General features: G+C 41.3%; 2 protein-coding genes across 5 annotated transcripts; one reads left to right on the top strand and one right to left on the bottom strand.

Moving 5' to 3' along the window:
* Positions 1–267: 267 nt before the first annotated feature.
* On the bottom strand, positions 268–11905 carry LOC149069312 (sulfotransferase 1C2-like). 4 transcript variants are annotated; one of them, XM_089249435.1, is made up of 3 exons: positions 11814–11905; positions 4478–5378; positions 1220–1349 (listed from the first exon to the last, which is right to left on the bottom strand). In XM_089249435.1, exon 2 carries the CDS (start codon positions 5348–5350, stop codon positions 4490–4492), a length of 861 nt encoding a protein of 286 aa, XP_089105561.1. In that variant the 5' UTR covers positions 5351–5378; positions 11814–11905; the 3' UTR covers positions 1220–1349; positions 4478–4489. The 4 variants fall into 4 exon arrangements, with proteins under 4 accessions (XP_089105560.1, XP_089105561.1, XP_089105559.1 ...); XM_089249434.1 differs by lacking the exon at positions 11814–11905 and having other exon boundaries at positions 268–1349; positions 4478–4609; XM_089249433.1 differs by lacking the exons at positions 1220–1349; positions 4478–5378 and adding an exon at positions 6651–7899 and having other exon boundaries at positions 11814–11897.
* A 1783-nt stretch (positions 11906–13688) lies between these two features.
* Positions 13689–16354, top strand: LOC149069311 (sulfotransferase 1C2-like). The gene is made up of 2 exons (XM_089249430.1): positions 13689–13748; positions 15294–16354. The coding sequence occupies exon 2, from the start codon at positions 15322–15324 to the stop codon at positions 16252–16254; it is 933 nt and encodes a 310-aa protein (XP_089105556.1). The 5' UTR covers positions 13689–13748; positions 15294–15321; the 3' UTR covers positions 16255–16354.
* The last annotated feature ends 220 nt before the right edge of the window (positions 16355–16574 follow it).

Raw genomic sequence — 16574 nt, 5'->3', positions numbered from 1 at the left:
TTTTGGCGTCATTTTTGGCGATAATTAGCGATGCCCCGTATTTGGAATCCCAATTTCCCGTATTTCTCTCGAGGAAATATGGTCACCCTACGCATACCCCACTCAAATGTACACTTCCCTCAATTTTTATGAACTTCTTAAATTTCCTAAACTTCTTATTCACGAACTTACGGTACATCTTGTACTTCTCTGATGAAAAATTTTGGAATAAAATAAATTATTTTTGGAATTTTAAAAAAATATATTTTTTTTATTCTAAAAAGCACTTTTGGTTTGTTTTTGATATTTAACGTGTGAACCGACAAATTGTGATTGAATCAAAAAAGTAATACATTTTTTTTGCATTTTCTTCATCCATTTTGAAAGAAGTAACACTTATACAGTACAATCAAATATAAATTTCATGGCTTCGCATTCGTGACAATAGTGGTGACTTCGAATGAATATTCACTAATTACATTTGAAGCCATCGTTCCCCGAGTTTCGTACCCGACATTTTGCGTCTCACAGCATCATTGAGACGTTTCATCTGTTCACTCGACAAAGTAGCTTTGCCGTCGCCAACGACACCCTTCCGGAAGAAATAATCCATCGTCTCGGTGGGTTCGTCCTCGCTGACGTTACCGGAAAACGTCAGGTTTTTTTTCATGTGGTCGAAACTCGTGATTTGGACGATCTTCTGCGCCAACGGACCATCTTCTAGTAACGGCTTGTAATAGTCTCCTCCTAGAAACTTGGCGATGCGCAGAACTTCACCAAGAGGATCTTTCTTTGCGTCTTCGTAAGCCAACAGGAGGAAATTATCGTCGTCCTTGTGTTTGTAAGCGGCCAAGACATGTTCGAAATAGTCCCCGAAAGGCACACCACCAGCCATGAAGGCTTCGAAAAACGCGTCGAACTCGCACTCGACGTCCATTTTACCCCGTGAGAAATGGTAATAGGACACGAGCACGTCCGCTGGATTCCTATACACGTAGATGTATTTGGCCCTGTTGCTGATCCGGATCCGATCAGCGGGCAAGTGATACTTATACAGGCGCGGTTCCGGAAGAGCGTCGATGGCTATTTTGCCAGAGGTTTCAAGAACCTGTATCGCGTTGAGGTCTTTCATGGACCGTTGGCATTTGTGGAGGATGTTCCAAACGGTGTATATTAGCCACGTCGATCCCGTCTTCGGGTAACCGAACAGGATCACGTCACCGTCATGGGGCTCGTACTCCATGGCTTGCTCGGTGTACTCCGGCTTGAAAATAGGGTGCTTCGGAATAGGGAATCCTTGCACGATAGCCAAGTCGATGTTTAGATATTTATGCGCCGACATCCTCTGTTCTGTTAGGTTTTCAACTGATCTGTTTTGTGGCGGAACAGAAACAAAAAAAAAAAAAGCTCATTAAAATGTGAACTTGAATCGAAAACATACAACAAGCAAACACAAATTAAAAAAAAGACAACAGAACCCCCCCCCCCCCATCAAATTAATGAATAGGTGTTACATCAGTGGCGACTCTTTTCCCTACTTTTAGGTTGGGGGGAGGAGGACCCACACACACACACAAAATTATTTTGCATTCTAAAGCATCATGTAATCCAAAACTTAACCATGTACTTAACCTTTAGGAGAGTGTTGGCCACTTCACTGGCTTGAAAACGTGCCACGGGCTACGTAATTGATCGATCTGGAACAGCGCCGCAGGTCACTTAAATGAGCCGTAAATGTGCCACGGTTCACTTGAGCGATCTGGAACTGCGCCGCGGGCCACTTAGGCGCTGTAAAACTGTTTCGCGGGTCACTCAAGTGATCTGTAAATATATCGCAGGTGATTCAAGTGATTTGTAAATGTGCAGTGGGTCACTTAAGTGATCTGGAAAAGCGCCGAAAGTGACTTAAGTGATCTTGAAGCAGTGCAGTCTCAACGCATGGGCCGAGCCGGGCACGGACCGGGGGTAGTCAGGATAATGAGGTCTAGTTAAGATTTTCGAGATTATGCACGTGAATTGTGGTAGGTATGCATTTATAGTCAGATAGTGGAAGTGGGGGGGGGGGGACTGAAAAAAAAACTGATTTTACCTGGGCCCATGATGCTTGAGACGGTTCTGTCTGAAACTGCGCCGAAAGTGACTTAAGTGATATGGAAAAGCGTAAAAGGTAAATTGAGTCACCTGGCAATGTTCCGCGGGTCCCTTAAGTGATCTAAAAACGTACCGAGTGTGCCATTCAATTGCTCTGGAACTGTGCCGCACATTGCTCAAGTGATGATGGTGGGACGGTGCCGCGCACCTTACCAAAAGCGACAACTTTGATACATATATTTTTTCCTATATATATATCTAGGCCGATGCAGAAATGATACCACTGATGAATCAATTATTTCTTTCTCGAAATCGGGGGGGGGGGAAAGATATATTTATGAGTGCGAGCGTCTAAGTGCACCCTCTGCTTATAACTCTTCATTTAAAATTACGAGTAATATATATAAATATGATATCTTGATGAATAACTGCTTCATTCTGGCCTTCTGGTGTTGCAGTTAGATCGGTTTTTTTTTTCGCCTAAGAGCGGAATCGGGTTCAGACCCACTCAAGTAAATGCATGACGCAATAAGTCTGAGTGTTATGATATATGCGGATCACCTCAGGACCCCCACAAGCTTAAGCGCCAATTCATATCTGTTCACTACCAGAATGTGCATGGACTCAGAGCTAAGACACATGATTTTTTTTAATCTCGGTTATTTCTTTTGATTCTGACATAATATGAATCCTGGCTAATCGATAGCATTTCAAGTTAATAATTATTTGATAATAAGATATATGCAGTCTGTAGACATAACCGCCAATCTTCTACATCTACGAGAGGTGGTGGTGTTCTAATTACTGTTAAATGAATTTCCAATAGATGTTCGAATATTGAAACTTCAAATGAAGATATTTGGGTCATTGTTAAACTGTCACCGTTCTTCTGTGTGCACATATGTGCTATATATTCTCCCCCCCCCCCTTCATCTCGATATACGTTATATAATGAGTTTTATAATTCTGTTGATGCTTTATCTCACTCTAAATCTAATTTTTTGATCATGGGTGATTTTAATTTACCTTCAGTTGCCTGGATATTTAGTGATCCCACTAGCAATGCAACAGTTAGAGCAGTTGAATTTGTAAACTTTGTCCAAAGCCACGAGTTTTCTCAAATTAACAAACTTGTGAATTTCTATGATAAAATCCTCGATTTAGCTCTGGTCAATGATAATTGCCTTCGATGTAGTCTTTATAATTCTCCTGGTGCTCTTGTTCCCGAGGATCCATATCATCCAGCATTAGAGCTTTCAGTAAGTTCATTCTTTCGAAAGCTTGTATATACAAGTATATCCATAATGACTGAGTCGACGATGTTTTTTAAGAGTCTGTCCTGCCTCGTAATAGTAATTGGCTTACAACCACTATTTGCGCGTTTTCTCTCTGAAAATTGCTATCATTTGAATGATTTCTTAAAAGTTATACTCACACTTACTTGAGATCACACTTTGCTTTCTGAGTAAATCCTTCTTTGCGGAGAATCACTGCCAGAGATTTTAGACCTTCTGTTAAATCTTTCTTTCGACCCATTTTGAACACACAACTGAATAAAACCGGTTTGCAAGCCTGCCTTTATATATCTAACGGCTTCGCGATAGCGTCATTTATACAAATGTTAACAGTAACCCATATCCAATCAGAAATTCCTACTTTATTGCAATATTTTGAGCCATCTTTTCTGATTATTTTAATTTGTTGAATATCTTAAATATATTTTTTTAAAAATGTTATTATATTGTGCAATTTTGAACACGTAACAAACGTCACAGATCAATTCGATTTATTCTGAACGACTCATATCAATTCCATTGTTAATTTTTCCGGTGATTCTTTGTTGGAGAGAAGAAAACGACGACTTTTTGCGTTATTCAATATATGTATTAAATTTTTTGAATTGGAGTTGTATGAATACAGAACTGGGCTTCTCGCGTCGAACTGGGTTTTCATTGATTCAAAAAGAAGATAGCTCTCATCGTTTTACCTAGTATAAACATAAATTTTTGAAACACTTGGGAAAAAATGACACCTGTTTTCCGATCTCTTCGTGGAGCATAGTTTGGGAACCCCGCAGAGTTAGAATATTTCCCTCCTGAGTTAAAACTACCTGCTGATAAGAGGGGGAAAAAAGCAAGCACGACACAGGGTTACAATTATGTGCCATTTTTGCGCCTGGAAGGAATTCTACCATTACAACTGAAACTCGCCAGCATAAAAAAGTGTTAAGGCAATAAAAAATTCAATAGAAATCATTGAGGCATCAGTTTATTTTGATAACAAAAAAACTATAGTTAAAACAAGATCATGTACAGTATTTCAATTTCTTTTTATCAAATTCAAAGGAGGTCAAGATCTATATTCTCTTCCATCAATAATTCAAAAACAAAAAAAAAATTGCACTCACGTAACATGATTCTCATTTCTGAGTTAGCCACAAGTCCACGAAATCTGTTCCGGCCATCTTGAGCCGAATCCTTTCTTCCAGACGTTTGTACTGTTCTGCTGTCAGACGCGAACGCCCTTCACCAACTTCACCTTTGCGGTAGTAAAAATCCATCTGGCCCGTTCCTTCAGCGGTGAAAGGCACGTTTTCTTTCATGTGGTCGAATTTCGTCACAGCCACAACTCTCTCCGCCAAAGAAGGATTTTTCGCCAGTGACTCACGGTAGTTTTCCCCGAGGAACGTGGCCAATTGCATCACTGTAGCCAGAGGATCTTTCTTAGCTTCTTCATACGATACCATCAGGAAATTCTCCTCGTCCCCGTGAGCGTTGGCGGCGAGCACGTGGTCGAAAACGTCGCCGTAGGGGATATCTCCAACCATGAAGGCTTCGAAGAAAGAGTCGAAGTCGTAATCGACTTGCTCTGTCTTTTTGAAGAAATGGTGGCAAGAGATCACGACGTCAGCCGGATTCCTGTGCACGTATATGTACTTCGTCTTGGGATTGATTCTCATCCTGTCAGCTGGTAGGTGACACTTATAGAACCTCGGCTCCGGTATGGCGTCGATGACGTCCTTACCGTACATTTCGACTATCAATATGTCGCTTAGGTCGCTCAGCGAACCTTCGCACTCGTGCAGGATGTTCCAGACCATGTACAATATCCACGTCGATCCGGTCTTGGGGTATGAGAAAAGGATCGTGTCTCCGTCTTTTGGCTCGTAATCTATCGCTTGCTCGATAAGCTCAGGCTTAAACAATGGGTGACGAGGGAACGGAAATCCTCGGACGTGCTGGACGATTAGGTTTCCGACGTCTGTCTTGCTCGATGCCATTCTGTATTTTCTTTTCTGCTAGCCTTTTCTATGAGGAAAGAAAAGAAGAAGAATTATAATTCAAGTGTTTCCATTCGCGAAGTCATGTGGCGTAAAGTTGGTGTCGTTCAAATTTAGGTACGAAGTTACTGGAAAGGGTCATCTCATTATCATCACGAGGAGCTCCCTCTCTGCATTGGAATTAAAACGGCCTCGTTTTTTGATGGGATTTTCAGACGTTATAGAACCAGTCCCCAGTCTCATTTGCCCTCCACCCAAACCAGGAAGAAAATATTTGAAAATGTGAATCACATTCAAAAATCCAAACATGCATGTTTCAGAATTATGAAATAAAGTTGATATTGGGGTCATGCGTGTGTTCACTCTTTGTCAAATTTTGGTCTCAAACTACAGAAATATACTACTAGTTAACCTCACATGTGCATCGCAAACATTCCTATGGGGAATTTAGAACTAATTGGTTAAATGTAGGAACGTGTATTCTGAGTATATGCGTGGCTCTAACGTGCTTATGTTGTAAGAGTTACGATTGTTTCATTCGGTACTGCCATCTGTTTTTCATAAGTGAGAATATCAAGTGTCTGAATTTTTCATGTTGTTGTTGTGAAGGTGTGCCTGATCCTGGGAATACTATAGCAATATAGTTAAAATGCAGTCGGCCCCGCTTAATCGATTTACGGATACCCCGCTGCTATGGATAAAATCCCTTGAAATTCAAATTTCTCCCTTAGGGAAAAGTTTCCACTTAATGTAATCATCTCAAAAAAAATTTCCCCTGTTTAATCGAATAATGTGAATTCACTCAACAACTTAATATGTATTAACCTATGTACATAATATCTTTATCACATTAGGAAATTATGTGGCCACTTAAGACATGGAAAAAAACCTAGTATTCAAGCTTCGTATTGTTCAAGCTGTCTTTGTATATTTTTGTTTTCTGTTAAGACCATAGAGGGCACCAACGTTCAATGAAAATCTAAAAAAAAGAAATTGAACAAACGCTATGGACTGATAGCGGAAAAAGAAAGGATCTTTCATCTTGTGAAACAAATTAAACGTTTTGGGTGCGATAAAAAAAAGTTTGTATAATTACCAGCAGAATGACTGAAAGGAACACGTGTCCCCAATTTCTTGACAAGCCAAGCAAAAACGATTTTTGACCCTTGCATTTTGGAGGAAAATGCCATGTGTTTAGAAGACATATTGCTGTGCATTCTTCAAAAATTATAGAAACGTAAGTTGGCAAAGAATAAAAATTCCATTCAAATCTATATAAATTCTACAAATACAGTGTATTCAATGAATTGCAACATCCCATGCTTTTTCGTAATATTGACAATAACTATTTTTTGTCATATATAATAGCATGTACTTAATATATAACACCTCAAATTTTTTCTCCTCTGGATATTTCAATTCGTGCTAATTAAAGGGTTAATAAGATATATTGAAAAAGAAAGACCTTATATTCCATGGGCATTATTTTATTTAAAATTGAAAATGTTTCATTTGAACAGATTATGATCAGAGTATTCTAAGAAACTAGTGTTTATAGAAGACCACATGAAGGAACGGAATGAAGATTGATTGGAGAACTCTTTACAAGTCAAGTAGTATTGGTTCAGCCTCACTGTAATAGTTCAGTTTTGGTTAAGCCATAAGTCTACAAAATCTGTTCCGGCCATCTTAAGCCGAATCCTATCTTCTAGACGTTTCTTCTGTTCCGCTGTCAGACCCGAACGACCCTCGCCGACTTCACCTTTACGGTAGTAAAAATCCATGTGTTGGGGACCTTGGACTACTTGTGGATCGCAGAAAGGCACGTTTTTTTTCATGTGATTGAAACTTGTCACCTTTACGATTTTCTCCGCCAGCGACGGCTTGTTCTCCAGCAATTCGCGGTATTTATCTCCGAGGAATACAGCCAACCGCATCACGGCGGCCAGGGGATCTCTCTTGACCTCTTCGTAAGATACCATCAGGAAGTTCTCGTCGTCCCTGTGGGCGTTGGCGGCGAGCACGTGGTCGAAAACGTCACCGTAAGGTAGATCTCCGACCATGAAAGCCTCGAAGAAAGAGTCGAGATCGTAGTCGACTTTCTCGAGCTTGTCGAAGAAATGGTAGCAGGACATGAAAACGTCAGCCGGATTTCTGTGCACGTATATGTACTTCGCCCTGGGATTGATTTTGATCATGTCGGCAGATAAATGGCACTTGTAGAACCTCGGATCCGGGATGGCGTCGATGACGTCCTTACCGTGCATTTCGACAATCAATATGTCGCTTAGATCGCCCAGCGAACCTTCGCACTCGTGCAGGATGTTCCAGACCACGTACAATATCCACGTCGATCCTGTCTTTGGGTACGCGAAAAGGATCGTGTCTCCATCTCTCGGTTGGTAGTTGACAGCTTGTTCAGCTTTCTCGGGTGTGAAAGATGCATGGAGAGGCAGGGGGAATCCTCGGAAGTACTTACAGATCAGGCTTCCGATGCGTGTCTTGCCGGATGCCATCACGTTTTATACAATGATTTTTTTTTTCTCTCTCTCTCTCTATAAAGAAAAAGAAGTAGATTTAAATACTGCTTCCCAAAAGCATCCATACAGTTAGCGCAGAGAAGAATATTTATGGTATTGGTGGCTTTACGTGCAACATGATCACTAAGCAGATTTTGAGATCAGGGCCGCAACTAGGAGGAGCAGGCGGGTCTCGCGCCCCGGACGCTGTACCCGAGGGGGGTGCAAATTTCATTCTGAAACCTCTCCTTCAATTACAATGAGGCGTCAAAACGCGCGCTTGCCCAGGGTGACCAAGCATCTAGTTGCGGCCCTGTTTGAGATGACATATGGTCACTAGTTGATCGGGAAAATGCCCTAATTCCGATCATCACCCGAGAGCGAACTAATATCATAACTTTTGCAGGAGTAAAACTTGGATGATGGAATCAATTTTGTAGGGGGGTTTTAAAATTTGTAGGGGGGTCAAAATTATTCTTTTATTTTTTCACGCCATAAATTCACTATAAAGGAGCCCGTGAAAAGTCTGATCTGGGGGGTCCCCATCCTAGTGTGACTATACGTCCCGTATTTTCTGTTTTTTTTGGCTGTCCCGATTTTTTGGCAAAAGTGTCCCGGTTTTTCCCGTATTTTGCACGAAACCTACTTCAATTTTTATTCTTTATTGAAGTCAAAGATTGAAATTATTTTTCAACTTATAAATTATATTATGGTAAGTACAACTATTAAATGAGAATATTAACCTCCCACATTTGTCTTAGTGAACGGTTTTTTTTCGTGGAATTCATTTTAATCCACTGCAATTAGCAGTAATGCTGCATTTCCCGCCATTGTGATTTTTCCGTTATTTCAACAATATTTGGCGACTTTGTTCGGTTATGGCGTCATTTTCGGCGATAACTAACGATGTCCCGTATTTGGAATCCCAATTTCCCTTATTTCTCTCGAGGAAATATGGTCAGCCTATCTCATCCTAAGGCACCCTCCTAAATCTTAAACAACACCCTTGATTTGCAATTACACGAGTAATGAATTGATCGACCAATATGAATGTAATCAATCGATCAATGTGAATGCAAATCGCCGGATCGAGCTGCTTCAGTAACAATCGTCGATTTCTTGAGAAAAAAAAAAATCAGTATTTGACTTCATTCATGAATTCTAATTCAAATCAATTTTTCTCAGAGTTTCTAATGTGTAATATTATAGAAATATATACAGAAATCCAATTAAAATAATTTCTGATAATTGTCAGAAAATGAAATCAAACAATTGATTTCAATCGACGTAATATTTAAATGTCCACGGATTATCCAATGACGTCACGCAGCGTAGGTGCACTTTTTCAAATAAATAGCCGGTGAAGCAAAACCGTGCTGCACAGCTACCGCCTTCGCTCATCCTTTAGTGCAAAGGTTTATCCTAGTGAGTCTATCTATAGCAGTTTCAGGTAAGTTTCCCATTAAATGGGCGATTATTATTTTGTGTCAATTTTTTATGTTTCACATTTTTTCAGTTGGCTTTCTTCATTATATTGTAGCGTTATAAATTGACGAAAAATTAGAAACAAAACTAGGAATGTGTTCCGGAGCTGAGTTGGTAAAGGTGGGGGGGGGGGGCGATTGTCTCTATCTATGCCTTTCCAAAGAAAGCAGCACTGACGAGTTCGATTATCTATCACTCAAGTCCGGGTGTTCTTGAGACAGATATACTGTATTATCTCACGTGTCATGTCCATGTTTTTAGGATTTGGTCATTGAAAACGTGACAATGCTGTATGTTGAAGTAATTTACCTTACCTTTCTGCCCTCTATTAGTCTTTATTGAATTGGGGGAGGGGGGGGGCACCTATTGCCCTTTTTTAATTTTCACGCTTCTTTATCCCTCTCTAACTATACGCATGTGGTCATCCGGTGGCCTATGTCATTCACGACCTATTAGTTCATTGCTGCCGCCGTCCATGTACGGAGCCTTTCACTATATATATATACGCTCCAAGGTTGAAATACTGTATTCTATCTGCTTCCAAGAATCCGGCAAGCGAGAGACCGGGATTCGAGTCCCCGTGGGGGCAGTGATGAATTTTCTTCATCTTCCAATGAATCTTGTATAATTGCACTTTTCTGAATTCTTACCGCCTTTCTCTAATCTGAATTTTTCTACTCCTAGTGCCTGAAATCCTTTTTTCTAAATAATTCCGTATTCTTCTCTTACTATTCCTATTGCTCTTTACCGAAAATTTCTCTCTTCTCTGAGTTTCTGCCTCTTCCCTGCTCTGATTTTCTGTTCCTATTGCCCCTTTTCTCCTTTGAATTTCCGCACTCTTCTCCGACTCTCTGGCCCTGTTGCCCTTTTCTGAGTTTTTACCTCCTTGATCACCTGCTCTGAATTTCGACATCATTCTTCTTTTCTAAACTCCCACACTCTTCTGTTTTTTCCCCTGACTTTTTGCTTCTGGCTCTCTTCTCTTTCCCCTACAAATTTCCTCACTCCTCTCCATATCTGACTTCCTGCCCAAAGTTGGGTAAAGAGTAACTCTAACCAGCAACAAAGCTGGTAAAACTCTTAAACCAGTGTTGTTCCTGCCTGCTACTGCTTTTTTCTGAATTTCCACATTCTTCTCCTCTGACTTTCTGTCCCCATTGGCCTTTTTTGAAAATCAATTTGCGTCTCCCTTTTTATACTTTCTTAAAAAATTCCTATTCTTTCTCTCTCTGCCACTTTTCTGAATCGCTGCACTTTTCTGTTTTCGTTCGGCGTCTCTGAGCGAATCCACGTTTGAATAGTTCTCCCATCTCTATGATGACATCATTTTTCCAAGAAGGTGGTCAGCTCATCCCAGGCCTCGAGAGGTTACTGCGGAATGTGTTTCTAAGATAATAGAATAAAACAAAAATGAGGCGGGGGAATATGACATGGAGGTCCTTCGGTGTTCAATCATGGGAGGTCCACGGGTGTGCCCTATTGAAAACGTGTCCGGAAATTCAACAACATCAGTCCGCCATGAGTGAGCAAGTGAGTGGGCAAATGAGTGAACGAGTGAGTGGATGAATGAGAGAAACCGGCCTGTCACTACAGCTTGCTCGCTCTCGTTCACTCACTGACCAGGTATCCCAGTCAGTCGCTATGTCGCTTATTATATCACTCACTATGCCACTCGATCAGTCTCTCAGTAGGCCGATCACTCACTTGATCTCTAGGTCACTCACTTTTTCATTCACTCACTAGGTCACTCACTTTATCATCAGCTCACTCTATTACACACTCAATCTCCTGGTCGCTCACTCACTAACTATGTCACTCGCTCTGTTACTCTCTGACTAAGTCGTTCACTCTGTCACACGCACTCAATCACCAGGTCGTTTACTTACGGACTAGGTCGCTCACTCTGCCACACACTCAATCACCAGGTCACTCTTTTTGTAACTCGCTCATTCTCTAGATCCTTGAGTATACCACTGGGTCGCTCACCATAACACTCACTTACTCTATCTCTAGGTCGCTCAGTCGCCAACACTATATAACCACTCTATCACTCACTCACGCATTAACTACTGTATCACTCACTCACGCATTAACTACTGTATCACTCACTCAGTCGTTCCTCGCTCACTTACTGGCTCGCTGACTCGTGCCGAACCGTTGTAGGTGGTGCCGATATGAAGAAAACATTGGGAGGGCATGAAGTTGCTGGTCACATCCCGTATATACGGGACTTGGGCGCGTACACAGGAGAGGAGGATGATACATTGCATTGTTTTTTTCTTAAATTATTATGTGGGTCAGCCTCCTTACCAAAATTATTGGGGAGGGGGGAAACTCAAATACCCTCAGCCCCTAGGTTCTGGCACCCATGTCCAGAAGTACCGCGATACGAATATTTTGATATTTTTGCATGACAATTATTACCTGTAAATTGAAGAGAAAAAAACCTTAATACTCACGTATACGCCTGGAAATGAAGGAAATACGCCGTGACGTCTCTACAAGCTTTCTTCCTTGTGAATGTAGTTTATGTTGTGTGTTCAGATAAGACATTCGATCGAATAATCTATTTTATTTATTTGTATTATTTTGGCCTTGCGATCAACTTATCGCCACTTTATCTCTAACTCAAATGATTACCCCCCCCCCCCCCCTACACTTTGTTATTTTGACGATTGAAGGAACAAGGTTTTCCCTACACAATAATTTTCTTTCCGATAATCTTCTATAAACGGGAAGTGTGGGCACGAAATGACATCGCAGCCTCTCCTTGTCTGGGCCGCCGTTACCAGACGCGATGCTGGTTGAGAAAATAATTGTGGGACCAGAGGCATCTTGATAGTTTCGGGGGTCAATTAGCTCCGATTTCATATACGTATTCTTCGGGAGGGGGCGGGAACGTCATCCTAAGATTCATACATCACGAAAAAATGTACAAAAAATATAGACACAATTAAATGTAAATTAAAAATAATTATAATAATAAAATAAATGTTAATAATAACGTAAGTGTAATGTTGAACTGGAAAAAATTAATGAAAGAACTACAGTCAAACCTCCCTTTCTCAAAAACTCTGTATCTCGAAAAATAAAATAATCCTTGCATTTATGCAGTTCTAAATCAATGCATTTCATCTCTCTGTCTCGAAGAAATCTTCTAAAAGCTCTCGGGATGGACAAAATCAGGGCCGCAACTAGGGGGGGGGGGAAGCCCCTGTTCTGACTACGCCCCTGCAAATTATAATGCCACCACATGAGAGATGGCCTCTTGTTGTGGAAGCGAACAATAGAAAAGGATTTGGTCGCACAGGGCACGATTTTTCCTTGGTCGTACAGTCATGTCCCCCACAAGGGGGAGGCTGACAGGGCTCCAGCCCTGGGGTCTGGGGCGATTCTCATTCTTTTATTTTTTCACGCCATAAATTCACTATAAAGGAGCCCGTGAAAAGTCTGATCTGGGGGGTCCCCATCCTAGTGTGACCATACGTCCCGTATTTTCTGTTTTTTTTGGCTGTCCCGATTTTTTGGCAAAAGTGTCCCGGTTTTTCCCGTATTTTGCACGAAACCTACTTCAATTTTTATTCTTTATTGAAGTCAAAGATTGAAATTATTTTTCAACTTATAAATTATATTATGGTAAGTACAACTATTAAATGAGAATATTAACCTCCCACATTTGTCTTAGTGAACGGTTTTTTTTCGTGGAATTCATTTTAATCCACTGCAATTAGCAGTAATACTGCATTTCCCGCCATTGTGATTTTTCCGTTATTTCAACAATATTTGGCGACTTTGTTCGGTTATGGCGTCATTTTCGGCGATAACTAACGATGTCCCGTATTTGGAATCCCAATTTCCCTTATTTCTCTCGAGGAAATATGGTCAGCCTATCTCATCCTAAGGCACCCTCCTACATCCTAAGGCACCCTCCTAAATCTTAAACAACACCCTTGATTTGCAATTACACGAGTAATGAATTGATCGACCAATATGAATGTAATCAATCGATCAATGTGAATGCAAATCGCCGGATCGAGCTGCTTCAGTAACAATCGTCGATTTCTTGAGAAAAAAAAAAATCAGTATTTGACTTCATTCATGAATTCTAATTCAAATCAATTTTTCTCAGAGTTTCTAATGTGTAATATTATAGAAATATATACAGAAATCCAATTAAAATAATTTCTGATAATTGTCAGAAAATGAAATCAAACAATTGATTTCAATCGACGTAATATTTAAATGTCCACGGATTATCCAATGACGTCACGCAGCGTAGGTGCACTTTTTCAAATAAATAGCCGGTGAAGCAAAACCGTGCTGCACAGCTACCGCCTTCGCTCATCCTTTAGTGCAAAGGTTTATCCTAGTGAGTCTATCTATAGCAGTTTCAGGTAAGTTTCCCATTAAATGGGCGATTATTATTTTGTGTCAATTTTTTATGTTTCACATTTTTTCAGTTGGCTTTCTTTACGCCATCGCTAATCATAATTATTTCATTGGTCAAGTTAATACTAGTAGCATTGAAATCTTTTTAATGTGTTTTTTTTGTTGGCCATTTCTAAGTGTGGTTATTTATTCATACTGATCATATAGGCTAAATTACATACTAAATCAAAATGTGCAGTTTGTGTCATTAATGACACAATTCTAGAAATATATATTTGTTCCATATTGGTAAGGAGATCAGTGTTGATCGAAAATTTAAAGGAAGGTTCTTGTCGGGTAGGAGGTCAAGTCTCGCCATCGTGCGTCCAAACGACCGTTTAGGATATTAAGCCTGACATCGTATACGGGTATTACTTTATAGTTTAAAGCGATGTGAATATTTTGCATTTATGATGAAATTTATGCATAATCACCTCAAAGTTAATCATTTACTGTAACGTATGTATTATAAAAATGAGTTTAAGCTTGGGCGAGATACCCAAATTAGACTTCTGGCCCTTAATAAAAATCTGTCTAGTATTGGTGAGATTTATCGTGACTTCTCGAAAACTTTTAGTACCGATACGAGGACTTTTATTCTCAATCGAGCACTTTGACCCCCCCCCCCCCCCTAGATTTCTTCACATGAACCATTTGATGTGAACAAATACGTTTAACCGAATGAATAATATAAAATTTGTCGCCCGGGCAAACCGGCATATTGACGTCCGTTGCCTAGTCGGAAAAAGCCGGGGCACCAGACCCGCCTGATTCCTCCCCCCCCCCCCCCTAGTTAGAGGACTCTGATATGGGCAGGGCAGCAGATTGTTCCTTCATCTTTTGAACAAAGCCTTTCCGCTCCAAAAAACTAAGACGTTATTTGAGGAGGAAGGATGGTACCAGCGATAATGACTTCATTTGCACTCAAAGATAGCTCCATGAAACTCCAGGTAGGCTCATTCGCTAAATGTAACACTCGTGATGTTCTAGAGGGGAGATAGGCACCAAGATCGATTTCCCAAACTTTTCGTTTCAGCTTCCCCGTAAGAGTTATTTCCCAAAAAATGGGGGGGGGGGGGGAATAGCTGACAGATTAAACCGCCTACTTGCGCCAAGCCCGCACTTCTTCTGTCCAGCGTGGCCGCTTCCCCATTCGGCCTTAATCTAAGGTCGGTCGACCAGAACATTCAGTCCCAAGTCAAAGGGGCAACCTTTTCTCCTAATGGGTATCTCCACCCAATGGGCGAAGACCTCCAACACTAGTTTTATCGAGGTGAATATTCCTTGAATATGGATGGATGGGGGGGGGGGGGCGCGGCGGAAGAGGATGTAACATTGCGTTGTCTCAGTGAAACGACCAAGTCTGACTTTAAGCAGGCTTAACACGAGTGGTCCTAGCTTTACTAAATGACCCCCCCAACACGGGTGATGGCGGCGGCTATGTTTAGTCTTCATTAGAATTCCATTATGTTGGTGTGTATTCTTAAATGCTAATTTTTATTTGTTTTCAGGGAGGACTTTTTCTGGTTGAAGGGAGAAATGGCTACCGACGAGGAAACCATGAATGCGCTCAGGATGCAGGTTGTCCACGGCCAGATAGTGCCTATCGCTGACGTCATCAAACCAGAAAATATCGAGCAAACCCTCAACTATTCGACCAGAGATGGGGACACTGTCCTGGTGGCTTATCCCAAGACTGGTTCGACTTGGCTGCTGTACGTCATCTGGGAGATCCTGCACAAGGGGGAGGAATACCACAGTGTGGAAGCCACTTACCAGAAGCATGCTCCTTGCATCGAAATCACTGGGTCTGTCCCCGTAGAAGCCCTCGAGCATCCGCGTTTCTACAAGCGCCACATCTCCTTTGCGGCCATCCCGCCCAATCCTAATGCAAAGTACATCTACCTGCACCGCAGACCAGAGGACCTACTGGTGTCTTTCTACCACTTCAATAAATACTACGTGATGGAGGATTACCCGTTAGAGCTCTTCTACGAAGCCTTCATGAAGGGAACGATGTGGTACGGTGACTACTACGATCACGTGCTCGCCGCCTACGAACACAAGGACGAAAAGAACTTCCTGTTCGTGACTTACGAGGACCTAAAGTTCCACACTCGCTCCGAAATCCTCCGCATCGCCGAGTTCTTGGGAGAAGAGTACTCCAACGCTCTAAAGGCTGACGAGGACCTGCTACTCAAGATAATCAAGGTCACTGATTTCGATCACATGAAGAAGAGCCTGTCGTTCGACATCCCCGTCGACAAGGAAGTCGTGAAGGAAGCGGAGCCTTTCTTCAGGAAAGGAATAGTCGGTGACGGCCAGAGTCGCTTGACCGCCGAGCAGATCGAGAGGTTGAATGCCAAGACCAAGCAGAAGATGGCCGGAACAGATGTCGAAAAACACTGGTTGGCCAAGATTTCCAAGGATGAGAAGAAAGACAAGGATCTCCCCAAGGAAGAACAAGCCTGACTTTAGAGTTCGTTGATGTCGATGTAAGTTTCTTATGAAGCTGTTTTTGTGTGTAACAATTTTTTTTTTTTGTACGAAATAAATTCGTTTCATGGCAATTCTTTTGGTTATTTTGCATTATATTATTTAGTATGACCATAGTTCCGCCAATCTAGCCTGTGAGAAACTAGTGATCTTGGTAGGACTTGGGTCCTGGAAGTGTAGTTGAGGGTTGGTAAAGAGAATCTTTTTAATGAATTAAAAATTTACTCCGAATACGTACATTGATAGAAGTTTCGTCCTGTATTAGGATGAATTAATAAGGTTCCCGGTTGACTTCA

Source organism: Pholcus phalangioides, unplaced genomic scaffold, assembly GCF_987345545.1.
Source record: "Pholcus phalangioides strain wild (caught in Gottingen) unplaced genomic scaffold, Ppha-v1.0 ptg000022l_1, whole genome shotgun sequence".
NCBI lineage: Eukaryota > Metazoa > Arthropoda > Arachnida > Araneae > Pholcidae > Pholcus > Pholcus phalangioides.
Note: the sequence above shows the minus strand (reverse complement) of the source record. Positions and strands in the feature narration are given on the sequence as shown.